Below are 16,534 nucleotides of genomic sequence, written 5' to 3'. Positions count from 1 at the left end.
TTGTATATATGTTTCTGCTATTATAGCTGATGTTGGGGCTCCCATAGCTATTCCATCTGTTTGTTTGTAGTATTCTTCGTCAATTTGGAAATAATTTTGTTCAAATACTGTTTTTAACATATGTATTATTTCTTTGTGGCTTTCCTTATTTATTTTATGGCTTTTTCCTAATATAGTGTTTATTATGTTTATGGTGTTAGTTTTTGGTATATTTGTATACATGTTTTCAATGTCAAAGGAACATAATCGTATGTTCTCATTAAGTTTAATAGGTTGTAAATCTAACATTAAGTGGGAGGAGTTTTTGACATTGTATGTGTTTGGTAGTTCTAGATAATCATGCAACACTTTCGTCAATTTCCTTGTCATTTCGTAAGCTGGGGCGTTCTTCCAGTTTATTATTGGTCTAATGGGTGTGTTAGGTTTGTGTAGTTTTATTGTGGCGTGTAGGTTTGGGGCTGTGGGGTTCATATTTGTAAATCTCCATTTGTCTTGTACACACATAAGAAAACACCACATACATAAGATGGTAATACGAATATATATGTATATTACAGATAACACCTATACAGTGTGGAAACAAGAACTAGCCGCTGCAGCACTTTAAACACATGGCGAATAACCCTAATAATTTTAAAAAATTTTAAAATTTGGAGAAAGAATTTAAAGGTTTTAAAATTAGAACTAAAGATTTTATTATGGTGCCATTACAATAAAGTAAAATTAACGTGTGTGAAATAATCTACGAGCCAGACAGCTATCAACGGAGTGGAAGTTGATAATGACAGGGAGAGTGTTTTAGATGTTAAATTTTGAGCTGGGTGCAGTGTGACAGCGACGTGAGTGTTATACACCTGATGATGGCCGTCTGAGGCCGAAACATGTAGTGTGGGGAAGCAAGATCAAAGACACAAAATATATTGTTTGCACTTGAGACGGAGTTTATATCATTTATTTTTCCACATTTTGATATCCTTGCTTACATAAAGTGTAGGATTTGAGGTTCTCACAGCAGTGGTTACAAAGAGTGAGTTCTGTCTTCTGGGATATAACATTGTATAGTCTGTTGAAAGTCATCTGACATTTCAAAGTAATGTGTGACCTCCATTTATTTCTTGGCTTATTCTTTGATCCTGAAAATCTAGGTGACAGGTTCCCCTGGAACAGCAGTCAAGTTTCAGTGGACCACAAGGCAGCATATCCCAGAAGATGGAACGCTTATAAAAACTGTTTTTTTCCAAAATGTGCAAGGTTATTTGTCTGATGGTAATGGTTCAAGGGGCTGTTCCATGGGGTGGGATCCTGGAGTGTGATAGTTAAGCTACTTAAGAAATTTTCTGCCATTAAACAGAATGTGCAGGTGCATTACTATGATCAGAAAACCTGCCATCAGTCATTATTGTCATGAGCCAGATGATTTCACTTCAAATCTTACATGCTGATACTTTCTAGCACATTCTGAAAGTGTACAAAAAAAAAGGTTCATCAAAGTCTAAGAAATAAATTCATAAGACTGCATTTTAGTTGGTCAGATTCATATGGAATACAGTGATCAGTTTTCTGAACATTGATTGTACCATTTTTTTATATCACGTTTCAGAGACTCGACTCTGTCTCCATCTGTGGGTGAGAAAATGTACTCTGTTGGACCCAGTTAACTGATTATCTGAGGACAGACAGTTCATTCTCCAACATGGTGCTTCAAATAAATTGATTGATAAAGTCCAGATAACTGATCTCTACTTTAATGTACCATTTTCACAAATATTTAGACCTGAATCACACAGAAAGACACACGTTAGTGTGTTTTTACAAATAAAGATTATAAATTTTTGTTGCAAAAACTGGTGAGGCTTGTAATCAGAATATTTTTCATGGTGAGGTAATTCACCTGTTTCACGGTTGATTAGATGATGTTGCTTTATAGTTGGCAGTATAGAGAATTAATGTGAATGCAGTGATAACTGGCCTGTGAGGTCAGGTGCAATGTTCAAATTTCCCATATAATAAGCCTTATAACATTTTCCTTCTCAAAACTTAAATTCAAGAAATGTTCTCACTTAATACCATATATTCAAGACCTGCTTTGTTTCCAAACTGACTGTATTTCATGCACATAATATAAATGCCTGATGCCATACATAGGTAGTGAAGTCTGTTAACACAGCCTTGGTGCAATTGATAGCAGTCAGTGGAAGTTAATGTTGGTTGGGTAGAGATTAAGCACACATTTTTGGTGAAAAGTTAGAATAGTTACTGTTAATTGATTATGGCACAGAACATATTGCCATGGATCAGATTAGAGATTATGTGCCAGCATGTTAGGCAGCATTTGATAGTGTGTGAGGTGTGATTGGTTGTGGAAAAATCACTACAGCTCCTGCTCTTTTCAACTTCAGATAATTTTAAACTGGGTACTTGAGAAAATAATTAATTTCAGAACTTCAGTGTATCATATAAATCACGATTTTTTTATATTTTTACTGAAAGTAGAAATGTTTTTATTGGTACAAGTACAGTATGCTTGGATTTTGTGCAGGATCCTTTTGAAGAATGCGAATCTTCCCGTGACTTGGGGCGACAGGAGAGCGGTGAATGGCGTGAGAAGGACTGGAAGCAGCCTCTTGCACCACTGCCACCACCACCACCACAAGAGGAACGTGAGAAAAGTGACAGAAGGGACCGTGATCGAGATAGGGATGTAGACCGAAGGGACACCAGAGAGAGAGACTTGGATCGCAGGGATAGGGACGAACGGCCTCAGAGACCAGACAGCCGTGACAGTCGGGCTTCCAGAGACTCGAGGGCATCCAGGGACTCTGCCAGAGACGAAAAGTTAGTATATTCTCATTGTGAGTGCATTTAAAAGAATTATTGCCCAGTTGCCCCATAAATTAGTTAATTAGTAAATTGTGTAGAAACGGTTTGTTTACCGACTTAACATAATGAAGTTGTATAATTTATGTATATTAAGTCTTATAAGAAGATAACTTTTTCTAACGTAATGTTCCATAGTCTCGAAATAGTTCAGGTAGAGCCATGCTGTAGAGATTCCTTAAATATGGATTTTGTTGCATGTCCAATATAAACTGTACCAGAGCATCTCATTAGGTTTAGGTTTGTGGAAATTACTGGGCCATAAGAAGAAGTCTTGTAATCATTTTTCCAGTATGGAGGTAGACATTTTGTGTGTTGTGTTACTGCAGCATTTCCCAGTAAATTTGGTACCTGGTGCCAGCAATGGAGTGGCTTTCGTGTGATAACAAGAAGGGCACTGTAGGTTAGTCGGCAGTGATTTATTGAAGGAAACTGATCAGGTGTGAGTTTGAATCTGAATGAAAAGCTAGGTGCACAGAAATTTTAAAACCTATTCATGAGGATCTTTTGTTGTGACTGTTAAGTGTATCATTTTGTGTTCTGGCCTACATTATTGGCTGCATTATATCCTGTTGTATTTGAGATTCTGATGGCAGTGACTATGCAGAGTGCCTTCTTATGGATTGCAACACCTTGTAGTTTGGTAGTGTGTTGGACATTTTGCAGGAATCAGCTTGTTGCCTGCTTTGGCTGGTTTCTTGCTTGGTTTTACCTTGCAGACTGCAAAATGGAGGTGCTTGCTCTCTGAACTATCACGTAGATGGTGTTAGAACAAGGAAGACAGTATATTATAATCAGTGCCTATAATATTGGATGGAGTGTGGATTGGAGATTGGAGGTAGTGACCACTTTAACACGTGACTTGTGACTGCACTTACAGCCCCATCACTTATCTCCACGCTTTACAAATCGCTACAGCACATGCTATGAATGACTAAATGAATGAATGTATGAGGGATAGGCCTTCTTGGCCCTTGCACTTAGACCTCAGTGGTCCATTGTGCTTCCCTTTTTAATTATTCTCTCAGCAACCCCATGCTTTGGATGAAGCTCAGGATTTTGGATGTGGGGGCATCAAAATAGTCACTTGGTTCCATAAAGTACTGACCCAAGTGATGTAATCTTAAATAAGCTAAAGCCTCACATTCACACAGGACATGTGTGGCTGTTTCATTTTCTGACACCTCTCACAAGTGGGACTATCACTTAGTCCCAGTTTGAACAGGTGTCCTTTGAGGTGACAGTGTCCTGTAAGTAGCCCTACCACCCATTGTAGCTGGTTCCTGTTGAGCTTCAACAGTTCCTTCGCTCTTTTAGCCAAAGGTCCTCATATGAGTCTCTTTGCTTGCCTTAGTCCAGTTAAGGATTCCCAGTATTTCTTATGTTTTATGTTAGTCCAGTCCCTGATTGCCTGTTTGGCAACTCTTAGAGAGATGCTACAGGCTGGTTCAGGTCCTATGAACGGATGTTCAGCTCAGATTTTAGCTAATTGTTCTGCTGCTTCATTTCCAGCAATACTCTCATGCCCCGGCACCCATATCAGTTGTACCCTGTTATATTTAGCCAGTTTCATGAGGGTTTGATGGCAATCCCAGACCAATTTTGAATTGATCTGGTGTTTGTCAAGCGCTTTAAGTGCAGCTTGGCTGTCAGAATGTAGATGTTCCTATTTCTATAGTTCCTAGCTAAATTCTCCATAATACATGCTTTAATGGCATATACTTCTGCCTGGAATACTGTCGTGTACTGTCCAAGGCTGAAACTAAGTTTCCGCCTCGTGCCATGGCAGTACACACCAGCTCCAGTGCCCTTATTTGTCTTGGAACCATCTGTGTACCAGATCAGTCCCCCTTTTCTATCGGGCCGAAACCCGTCTTCCCATTCACTGCTTTCAGGAAATGTGACCATGAAGGGTTTTTCATATACATATCTCAGTATGATTTTATGAGACCCCATTTGTAACATGGGTTCTTTTTTCATGTCCTGAGTCATGTATGCATGGCCAAAACCATCAGATCTGGATTTCCATTGTCCACTGCCCTGGAGACGGTAAATTCCTGCCCTGGCCTCTGCATCCAACTGTACATGCAGTGGGGGGAGTCCAAGGAGTATCTCCAGTGCAGCTGTTGGAGATGTTCAAAATGCTCCTGTGATACCTAAGCAATCCAACCTTTGCAATTTGCTAAGTTCTGTCTTGCTAGTCTTGAATTTAACTCTGATCCACCATACTGTGGCACCATAAGTAATTATGGGTCTCACAACCGCAGTGTATATCCAGTGTATAACGTGTGGCTGCAGTCCCCAAGTTTTACCAAACATGCTTCTGCATGTCCAAAAAGCCTTATAGGCTTTGTTAATGACTTTGTCCAGCTGCTTTTTCCATGTCAGTCCCTTGTCTGATTCTAGACCAAGGTACTTGATATCGCTGGAGAGCTGGATTGTCTTCTTGAAGAGAGTCTATTCCCCAAGACCCTTTATATTTCTCTTCCTAGTAAACGGTATAATTACCATCTTATTGGGATTGATGGAAAGACCTGTTCTTTCACACCATCGTTTGACCATGTACAGAGCTGTTTGAAGACACTCTGATATGGTCGAAAGGAATTTTCCATTTATAAGGATTGCTATGTCATCAGCATATCCTACTGTATAATACCCATCATCATTAAGTCCCCACAGGAGATCGTCGACGACCAGGCTCCACAGCAGAGGTGCAAGTACGCCCCGCTGCGGACATCCCCTAGACGTGGATGCCCCCAGGGTTTCGCCTGATAATGTAGCAGCTATGGTTCTGCTTTCCAGCATAGCATTGATCCATCTGCATATTGCAGGCTCTATGCCATGCCTTCCAACAGCCTGTTTGATTACATCAAATGAGGTCCTATCAAAGGCTCCCTCTGTATCAAGGAATGCTCCTAAGGCAATATCCTTGTGTTCAATTGCACTTTCTATGTGTGTTACCACATTGTGTAGTGCACTTTTGGTAGATTTACGTGTTTGGTAGGCATGTTGGTTTCGGTGTAGAGAATATGTCCTCAACGCCTCGTCCCTGATATGCCTATCCACTAGTTTCTCCATCGTTTTCAAAAGGAAAGACGACAGGCTGATAGGACGATAAGCCTTAGCCTCGGTATAATCAAGTTTCCCGGGCTTTGGAATAAACGTCTCAGCTGCACCAACTAAGTGTTCTCTTCACAGACTACACCTCAGCTGGTGTCCTCATTATATAACCCCTTGGCACAGTCCACATAGGAAACACCATTTCCAACATTTCCTCTGTTGTGCTTGAACTCATTACTGTGGGGACCTTTCTTTTACAGTCGCTACCAAATAACAGGTCTACCCACTACAGTATGTTTCTTGACAGATGTTAGCAGCTGTGGCAGCAGAGAGCACATAATTTTCAAGGGTGTTCTTGATTGTTTTCCCCCCCCCCTTCCCCCAAAGGACCCCACGATAAGGCAGCATTATTCGCGTTTGTTCTAGAAAATGGTGTATAGCGGGGATCTTTCTGTCAATTTTCATTTCATTTTATTTTCCATATACAGTAGAACTTAGTTATAACGTCATCAAAGGGACCTAAAAATAGTGTCGTTATAAACGAATGTTGTTGTAACCAAAATGGGCACTTCCACAGTAGCCTTATGTTAGTCACGTAAAAACTACCAAAAACCGAGTTAAAATGTTGCATTTTTTAGTGAAATACGTAGTTAAGTACAGACTAACGTAACATTAACGTGGAATTGCCCAAATGTGTAATATCAAAGACATATTACAGCGCTTTTCACTGACAATACACACCGCACTAATACTGTATATTAAAGGTAGGCCTACTCACCAAATTACAGTAGATTACATCAATTGTTGTGCCTTACTGTACCTAGATACGAGTACAGTAATCAGTTATCTTCATTTGTTTCCTGTTACTTGCCCAATACACACTTTCTAAATTACGTTCAATGTCCATATCAGAGAAATTCAGGAATGAAAATGACATTACATACGAGGTTGATGCATTTGTGCATGTCGTACTAAGCAAGGTATAAAAACAGTTGCTTTATGAGGAATTAGTTTGTACCATTGAATATTTGACACAATAGACAAGGTGTCGCAGAAACCGATGTTGCTATAACCAAGTTTTACTGTATATCCATACAGGTTAATAAACCAGGATGTGGAAAAATGGTCCTTTTGAATACAGATACATCAACATGCATATACAAAATTGCACGAGTCAAACAAAGTCACTTACATCAATCTATAAATATAAATAATAATAATAAAAGATAAAAGAATTTAATAAGATTTCATTTAATACACATACTTTAAAAATAACTTACTATAAAACTTGTATTTACACCGATGTAAGATCAAATCTTACATTGTATTTACACCATTTCATATAAATTACCTATATTAACTAAATCAAATACAGTCACAAAATTACACACCTATGACCCATTATGTTTATATCATCATCATATTTAACTCCCATAGATCCATACAGTATATACTTCAAAACACTCTTAAAACTTAAAATTCTAGTTTCTATATTCAAATTCATTAATCCAATCCGATAGTTGCTCGTAATGTCTTAAATAGGACTGCTGCAGATTTCTAGACTAAAAGTATGTTACAATTGTTAAGCTATAATACATTTGCATATTATAACCACTTATGTTGATAGTATTCTTTCATAGAATAAAAAGAGTGATGAAGTAAAAATCTCTTCAGTGCCCTCTTAAAATTTAGTATGTTAGAAGTCAACCCTGTTAAAGCTTGAGGTAAATGATTAAAGGCTTTAATACCTGCTATATATGTACTCTTACTGTATTTTGTTAAGTTTACAGAAGGTAAATAGAGATTATTAAGAGATCTGGTTTTATACTTGTGTGAATCTCATTAATAGAATTGAAAAGATGGTTATTATTAATCGTAAATAAAATTAATGAATATATGAATTGAGAATAGAATGTCATTATTTCAAGCTTCTCAAATAAATGTCTATAAGACACTTGAACCAGAATTCGTGATAATTCTAATAGCCTTCTTTTGTAGTATAAAAACATTGCCAGCACAGGAAGCGCCACCCCAAAAAATGATGCCATAGCTTAAGATCGAATGTATGTGTGCAAAATATATGGACCTTAATGAATCTAATGGAATAAAATGCTTTATATTTCTCAATGCGTAACATGACCTTGAAATTTTATTGATAGCATAGTATGTTGTTTCCATGTGAGGGTATCATCAATGATTAAACCCAAACATTTTGTTTCTGATGCCTTGATTAATTTAATTGGATCATCTACAGTTTTGGAAGTAATGTTATAATAATTCATGGAACGAAATTCAACATATTGAGATTTGTTAAAATTCAAAGTGTGCAAATTAGCATTAAACCATGCATCAGTGTCTTTAACACTTCGCAGACCGGTGATTTAAATATTTAAATCTCCCTGGGGACCAGCATTTTTAAACATACTACCCTAACTTGTGCACTGTTCACTTTAAAAATTAATATAAAATCTCCTAATTAATTTTTTGAACTACAATTTTTGGAGAACACTTACCAATGCTCCTAGAAGTGCTTGAGGGTGTGATATTTCTGGAAACTTTCCCCTTTGTGAAGTGGCATTACACAGAACTTGCAAATGTAGACATACTCCTTTTTTTGTGAACTGTGCAAACATGGCATTGCCTACAAGTATTCTTCCCCTTGGAATGTTCACTCTTCACAATTTTCACGAGGGTATTTTTCCGCATATCACTCGAGAGTCGCCTTGGGGGTCCACATGAGGCCTTTGTGGGGTGGGAGTTGATGGACCCGGTCATACTAAGTCTTTGTGTGACCCTGGTTCTGCCGCCAGCATCTGGACTGTAGCCTAGGACTTTGCCACATTCATCAGAAATGCTTTGTATTTCAATTTTGAATCAGGATTTAGATTTTTTGCTGTCCCCGCAATGTTATTACCCGCATTATCGTCGGAGCTACTTTCACTTTCACTGCCTGTGGTCACAATTCTTTGTTGTCCCCCGTCACTGTCGCTGTCTGAATGACAATCCATTACTACGCGTCTCACAAGGCAGGTCAGCTAGGTCATCGGAGGAGAATTTGTCCTTGATCCATTCTGCCCACTAGCTACTGGCTGATACACACAGCTTGAATAAGGCAAAGCATTTTCCTTTATAGTCGGTTAAGTAAACAGCGAGGTCAAGTTACTACTGCTAACTAAACATTCCAGAGTCTTATCACTCATCTGCAGGCGGTTGCATGCAATGTAGGTGGCGCCACAGCGATGTATAGTGTGTTGCAACTTATTGTGTTCTAAAAACCTGTTAACACGCGAATGGTCTGCCATGTTTAAAAGCGAAAAACCTTTTAAAGGGTGCGGTCTGCAAAGTGTTAAGAGTTTGCTTAAGATTAGTTTCAAATTCTAGCTTGTTTGTGTCAGTTACCACAAAATCACCACATCTTGTTTAAGTGCAGATACTTCCTTTTCAACCGCCTTAATGATCTCGCTGGATAAGGCTCCTGGTTTAATAAAACCACAGACTTCATAGTTGTGATCGAGATGATGTCGAAGATCTAATGCACATTTTTGGCAAGACAATCGCCAATTAACAACACTTTATAGTCGCCTGTCTTAACACTTCTTGTTAATTTATTAATACCTTTTACATGAGAACAACTATTTAAAAACTTAATTTCATCATCCTTGGATAATACACCCATGGCGTTGTCATCTTTGAGGTTAGCAAGAACCTCAAATCTATTTTGTGAAGTGGGAACTAATTGAATCAGATTGCTGTTCAGATCGTAGTTTTTCTTGTATTTTCTGCAGTTTGATTTTGTCCATCCTCCCTGTGGAAATTGATTATTAGAGCATTCATCAGCTGGTTTTCCTTGTACTGGGGATTGCTTACTTGGAGTCCTCTGCATGTTCAGTTCTTCTTGTAACATTGGTATTATTTTTCCCAACGATAATATTTCATTCTTTGCTTGAAGTAGTTCCATTCTTAATTCTGAGCAACCTATACACTTCACTTCTTGTTTATCACGTAATTTGTTAGCAAATGGAGAGATACAGCTCTCAAGACAACCTACACTTTCCACCATCCTGGAACATCCACCTGTCAGGGTAGATGTTTTCAGTGATTACAAGGATTATATGGAGTCAGATGATACAATATTCACATTATGTCTTTTAGAGTTAGCTGCAGGAACAGAAACATGTGTTATGTATTCGTCAATAAGTAATGCTTTATTTTGGAACGCTTTGCATATAGCATGGTAGCCCCATCATAGGAATTTTTTGGCAGTGAAATGGGAACACTGAATTTGAACATTAACGCTTATCCTACGGCCATTTAAATTCCAGTAAAGGCAGCCGTACGGAATATATTTAAATACCCGCGATTAGAAATCCGTAAAAACTGTAGTCACTTACTAAATTTGCTCCTATTTCTGCAATTTCTGTGATAAACGAACGAAATAAACGCTGTTTTTTTCTCTAAAGAATATAGAATCAGATATTGTAATTTACAGATTGTATAAAACATGTTAAAATTTTTGCACTGACTCCAAAGAAGAATTTTCCCAGTTTCTTGTTTCTGTGCAAGAATTCATACGTTCTGAATACCCCTGAATGCAAGTTGCTGATGACGACACTTGTGCAAGTCACGGTAACACCGGATGTTGAGTCTAGAGTTTATCGTTGGCTACTACTAGAATGTGGACAGTGGACGAATGATATAAAGTCACGTGTTGTTGCATATAGAGTTCTTCTAAACAATACGTGTACTGTTCTTGTAGAGTTGAAGGCTAGCGTTTGTTTTATGAAATCGTGTTACTGTATGAACACACACCGTAATAGCTTCGTGGCTGGAAGCGTTCAGTCGAGCGTAATTTCAAAGTGTGATCGTACCATGACGTAATTCTTGTGGAATGAAGAGTGGGCGAATGGCTCGGCTGCACACTAAGATTACATTTCTTTATACAGTTTCATTACACTGAGTGCTTGGTTCGTAACTGGAAGTGTTCTGTCTAGCTATTCGTCGGCAACCTGGGGACCACCACACCAGCGTGGCACGAGGAGTGTGAATAATTATTCAGGTGGAGCTGTGGGCAAACTGTGCCAAACAGTTATAGCATCTGTTGTCGAACCTGGAAATGGACAAATAAGCTATTTTTCCATCTCCTTGGTCTGAACAGTTACATCCTGTTGTCACACTGAGAATTTCGTCTCGCTCTTTTGCGGAACATGCTGTTAGGGGTCCACCTCGCCATCAACGGCCAGGGGTCGAACCCCTGCCGTTTTATGGGAGATATCTCGACTATAGAAGGCCAAACCACATCACTGGCCGACTTGCTCTACTTCGCAATTGAGGTGTCGTGTGTGCTTTTCGCGTGGGACACGAAAGACCGCCCGGACAAAGTGCGTGAATTGCGAAATCGGACTCTGCATTTCCGGATTTTTTGAGAATTCCACACGAAGGCAACATTCCGGCAGATGACGCAGGTGGGAAGACAGACACTCCATGCAGATGGTGGCCAAAAATTACGTAAGTAGAACATTATTTACTACTTTAAAAATGTAATTTATGTAAAGTCATCACGCGCGGACTGTGCGACCGGGAGTCGAACCCCTGCCGTTTTATGGGAGATATCTCGACTATAGAAGGCCAAACCACATCACTGGCCGACTTGCTATACTTCGCAATTGAGGTGTCGTGTGTGCTTTTCGCGTGGGACACGAAAGACCGCCCGGACAAAGTGCGTGAATTGCGAAATCGGACTCTGCATTTCCGGATTTTTTGAGAATTCCACACGAAGGCAACATTCCGGCAGATGACGCAGGTGGGAAGACAGACCCTCCATGCAGATGGTGGCCAAAAATTATATAAGTAGGACATTATTTTCTACCTTAAAAATGTATTTCAAATAACGTCCGCACGCGCGGACTTTGCGACACCACATGGCGTCATTCGTACCGCTGCCTTTACTATCTGCGACGACATACGTTGTCTTTAGTCGTTTAAAGGTTAAACCAAGGGGAATGAAGTTTATCACTGAGATTATTGGTTTAGGATCACTGAAATTGTTTTCAAGTTGGAGAAATCTCTAATTCAAGGAACATTAAATTTTGTGTTCAACTGTGTATGAAAATGTTGTATGTATTGTACTTTGTATTCCATGGTTCATGTGGGCTAAATTTTATGTTCAACTGTTTATGAAAATGTCATCTGTATAGTACTTTGTATTCCCTGGTTCGTGTGGGCTCAGAAAATTTCATCCCATATTTCTCCAAGGAAAATAATTTTGTTTTACAGGTCTTTCCATGATAGTGAACATAAGTTAGGTCTTTCAAGCCGTGACTACACTGGTCCCTGGTCAGAAGCTCCACTAGAGTCACAGTATGGAGAGTTCAAGGAAGAAAAGAAGAAGCCACAGTCAGATTACTTCCGTGATGATAGACGAGAAGTGATCCGTCATCCTGTACCTGGACCTATAACTCGAGAAAAGTTAGAAGCTGCTGAATTGCGCAGTGAGCCTAAACGGAATCTCACACAACTGAAACGCTCGACTTTAGGTGGTGGCCTAGGAGTTGGAATTGAAAAGAAAGTTGATAATAAGAAAAGTGAGAACCAGGTAAGAAAATCTTTCAGAATCAGAGGTTCAGCATTTGTTATAGCTTTGTCCTCTTGTTTCTTTTGTCACAGAATTATGGGAACTGTTAATTTTTGTTGCGGATAGGTGGATACGCTTGATAGAAAGCCAAGTGACAATGTTGATGCGTGGAATCGCAACAATACGCAGAAGAACTCAGAACGTACAGCCCCATCACTTACCGATTCTGACAGTCCATCACCCATGAGCAGAGCTTTGGAAAGTACAAGTAAACTGTGGGCTGATTCGTTGCCGCCTTGTGAACCTGTTGAGGCTCCTCCCAAACCAGTGGTCGCTGTGGCGGAGGATAAACCAAAGTCTGTGAGCAGTGATGTCAAGAAAGAATCTGAAAAGAAGGAAGTATCGGGTATGTATCATTCTGTTGGACCCTTGGATGTACAAAGGAGACAGAGGCCTGAATGATGGCAAGATTGCATGGTTTTTAACTGTATTTTGACACTGATTCTCAAAAGTGTTTCACTTTTTGAGGTGGTCATGCTCTGGTGTTTATAGTGTTGTCCTTACCTCTGGATTAAATTTTTACCCCATTGTGTTTACAGTGAGCAGGAGGGTCTCAGTTTATGGCTGTGCCATAGCTCATGTGGTTAGTCGCTGGCTTCCCATCATGGTGGCCTGGGTTCAAGCCCAGGTCAGATCATGTGGGGTTTGTAGTTGACAAAGTGATACTGTGGTAGGTTTACTCTTAGCACTTCATTTTCCCCCTGCCAGTCTTCATCCCACCAATTGCTCCACACTCACCATCGTCTGTCATCTGCAGCTGGTACAGTAGGCCCGTAGTGGCCGCAGTACCAAGTGGACTCAGTCTCTCCCCCACTAAGAATAATAATACCCTCTTCATTTTCTCCTGGTGCATGGTTTATCAGGTTGTATGGTGCAGTGTACAGCGTTTACAGATGTAAACACCCGCGGATAGACGGACAGACCAGTGTCCATAATATTACTGCTTTTACCAATTCTGGATTAGGAAGATATTGTCACAGTTTTGAGTGACTATAGATGGTGTTTGGATTGGTAATTGGATTTATTGACCAGATCATAACTACAAGTAACTATAGCACTGTTGCTAGTTCACACAGTCTGCAGTTCACTACACCAGACATAAAGTCTTTTCAGTCTGCTGTGTCTTCACCAGACATCTGATAATGGCCTGCAACAGTGGATGTTCCCCTTCCTTTGGGTTCACAAACTGTCCCTGTGCCTCAGCTACCAGCTTCTATCTGCAACAGTCCTCCAACTGACTTACTGCTTGCCAGTGAACTCTCTTTACTGTACTCAACTGCACTGCATTCACTAACTGAAGTGAACTGAGCTGGGTCTGTCAAGTCACATAGCCTCGGAGTGGACCACATAGAAAACCCCACTTCCAACAGTACTAGCATTGTTGCACATGGGTCACTGCCTGGAAACTGCTGTGGTCTTGTTATTTGTTTCACGGTCAGTACCACGCAATAGGTGTTTATGCCACAGTATTGTGTATGTGGGATTAACCTTTCTGGGTCATAATCTACCCATTTTGAAGCAGATGCTAGCCCATTACCTGGGGTTGCCTCGTCATCAGATTAGATAATGGGCTGGATAAGTGTGTTCATATGGTTGAAGAACGTAGGTAGACGTCTCACCAGCACAGAGGAGCGTTATAGCCACACATAACATTATGAATGTAGAGTAGTGTAGAAGGAATGTGTTACATGAATGTAAGTTGCAAACTAGATGATTGTGTGCAAATTTTGGAAGCAGCAGTGAGTATCTACAAAGTGTTGGTTATTCTGAGTTTAGTCTTCAGATATCTTGATTTAAACTGCCCTGCATTTAGTGTACAGGTTCATTGGTTCCATCCGATTTTATCTCAGTGTTATGTTGTGTCTGGCTAGGTTCAGATGTGTTGTCCTGGTAAAGATCAAATTGTGGCTTTACTATGTACAAGTATATAATTCAGTACACAAAGGAGGTCAGTGGCTGACTCAACTCCCCTGATTGCTAGGTCTAATAACAATGGTAATTTTCGCATTATTATAATGCTGATGTTCTTTTTTGTAGATGTTAAAAGTGACAGTACTGAAAAAATAAAAGCTGAAGCTAAAGAGATTGATAATGAAACAGAAAGACTGACTGAAGAAACAAAGAAAGGAGATGAAGCTGGGATTGATGTGGAAAACAAACGTGAAAAGAGTGGACGGAGTCGTGCTGGACGAGGACGTTCAGATCAGGTATGTGTGTTATTTTACATTATCGTTCTTCTGGCAGAACCGTGTTTTTTGATCATCATTAATGTTTGAAATTCTGTAAGTTGAATTAATTTCCTTCCTCTTATTATTTGGTTACAGGTTCGTGGTGGGAGACAGAATTGGGGTAGCTTCGCTGTTTATCGTGGTGGTTGGGGTCCGCAAAGGGAATTACGTGGTCGCCGAGGTGGGCACAGGAACCCTGGACATGTTGGACGGCCACCATCTTCACGAAGTGGAGGAGAATGGGGTCATGGTAGTGATTCAGAACTTTCAGGAGATGAAGTCTCAGCATCAACTGAGTCTGGCAAAGAAGATGCAGGGCGAGTACCAGGATCTCGGAGAGCTGATCGGGACAGGGATACCAGGAGGCCACCCAGGTGAAGATGTGTTCCATCACTGCTCACTAACACATCCGTTCATGCATATATCACTTAATATACAGAGTTTTGTTCATATTTGGGTTGCAGATATGAATGGCATATTAAGTTGTGGTTACAATAATTTAAAAAGTAACTCATTACTGTGGGTATGTCAACAGATGTTTACTCAGTTCACCAGGCAGACAAAATGTATCCTTGCCAGACATTTCTCTCCAAGAGAAACCACACCTAGCTTAGCTTTTCTAATTGCTGTGAACCATCCTACCTTCCACAACATAAACAATCATATCACTCCCCCCCCCCATATTATGTAGTAAGTGCAGGATGGAATGAAATTCGCATTCAGGCTGTCCATGATATGAATCCTTGTTGAAACAGGTCAGAAATGTGTGGTGTATGTTCTGTGATATTTAGTTTTCAAGATATACATTGCAGTCGTTTGGCAGAGGCTTATTGTCAGTCCATGGGTACCACAGGGTTACACTTCATTGGGGCTGGCCTCTGTCCATTTTAAAGCACACGGCAGTGCACCTCACAGCGTTCTCTCCCTCGAACATGCCTCAACATGTTGGCATTGACCATTGTCACAGCTGCTTGAAGTCATGCCACAAGATCCGTGATTGTCTTAGTAGGAACTCCATAAACATGCTTCTTCAGGTGGCCCTATAGGAAAAAATTGAAGAGGCCACTACGTTAAGGTGGGTGAATGCATGCCATGATCATGACAGCTTGTAAACAGCTTATGCAAGGATGCTAGAATTGTCACTACTTTGCAGTAAACCTGTATTTTGTTCAGAGTTTTTGAAAGCACCCAGGCTTTCATCGGTGCCGTTGCTTGTGCATCTGTCAATTTCAAATCTGCCCTGATGTTGTATTTCATGCATTTTGCTGCTACATCAAGTTCCAGCGATCGGAAAAAAAATACATATATGGAAGAATGTCAACAATGAAGAAGGCAGGAGGAAATACAGGAGACTGAGGAATGAATTGAAAAGAGCCACGGACAGGGCCAAAAAGGAGTATCTTGAGAAGATATGTAATGAGATTATAGAATTTCAAAGAACAGGAAGTTATGATTTGATGTACTTGAAGACAAAACTAGGATGGAAAGAGAAACGTGGGATTCAAAATATTGGCGTCGAAGACTCCCAGGGGAATAGAATAGTACATCAGAGGCAAGTTCTGAAAATTTGGGAAAATTATATTACAGAACTATATGATCGACCTAATCAGCCAGAAACCTTAGAAGTTGAACCGGAAGAAGAAGTAGATACAGACAAGAAAGGACCATATATTTTGCAAAGTGAGGTGGAAAAAGCTATCAAGGAAATGAGGAAGGGAAAGGCTACAGGAGATGATGA

General features: G+C 39.9%; 1 protein-coding gene across 7 annotated transcripts in view; it reads left to right on the top strand.

Moving 5' to 3' along the window:
• Positions 1-16,534, top strand: part of LOC111870743 (protein PRRC2C) — a 109,501-nt gene that overhangs the window by 38,107 nt on the left and 54,860 nt on the right. For all 7 annotated transcript variants that reach the window (XM_033753987.1, XM_033753990.1, XM_033753989.1 and 4 more), the window contains 5 exons: positions 2,540-2,835; positions 12,211-12,529; positions 12,635-12,914; positions 14,606-14,775; positions 14,893-15,170. In XM_033753987.1, coding sequence (XP_033609878.1) covers positions 2,540-2,835; positions 12,211-12,529; positions 12,635-12,914; positions 14,606-14,775; positions 14,893-15,170 — 1,343 coding nt within the window. The remainder of the gene's footprint in view (positions 1-2,539; positions 2,836-12,210; positions 12,530-12,634; positions 12,915-14,605; positions 14,776-14,892; positions 15,171-16,534) is intronic.

The sequence above is a fragment of the Cryptotermes secundus genome, unplaced genomic scaffold, assembly GCF_002891405.2.
Source record: "Cryptotermes secundus unplaced genomic scaffold, Csec_1.0 scaffold204, whole genome shotgun sequence".
NCBI lineage: Eukaryota > Metazoa > Arthropoda > Insecta > Blattodea > Kalotermitidae > Cryptotermes > Cryptotermes secundus.
Note: the sequence above shows the minus strand (reverse complement) of the source record. Positions and strands in the feature narration are given on the sequence as shown.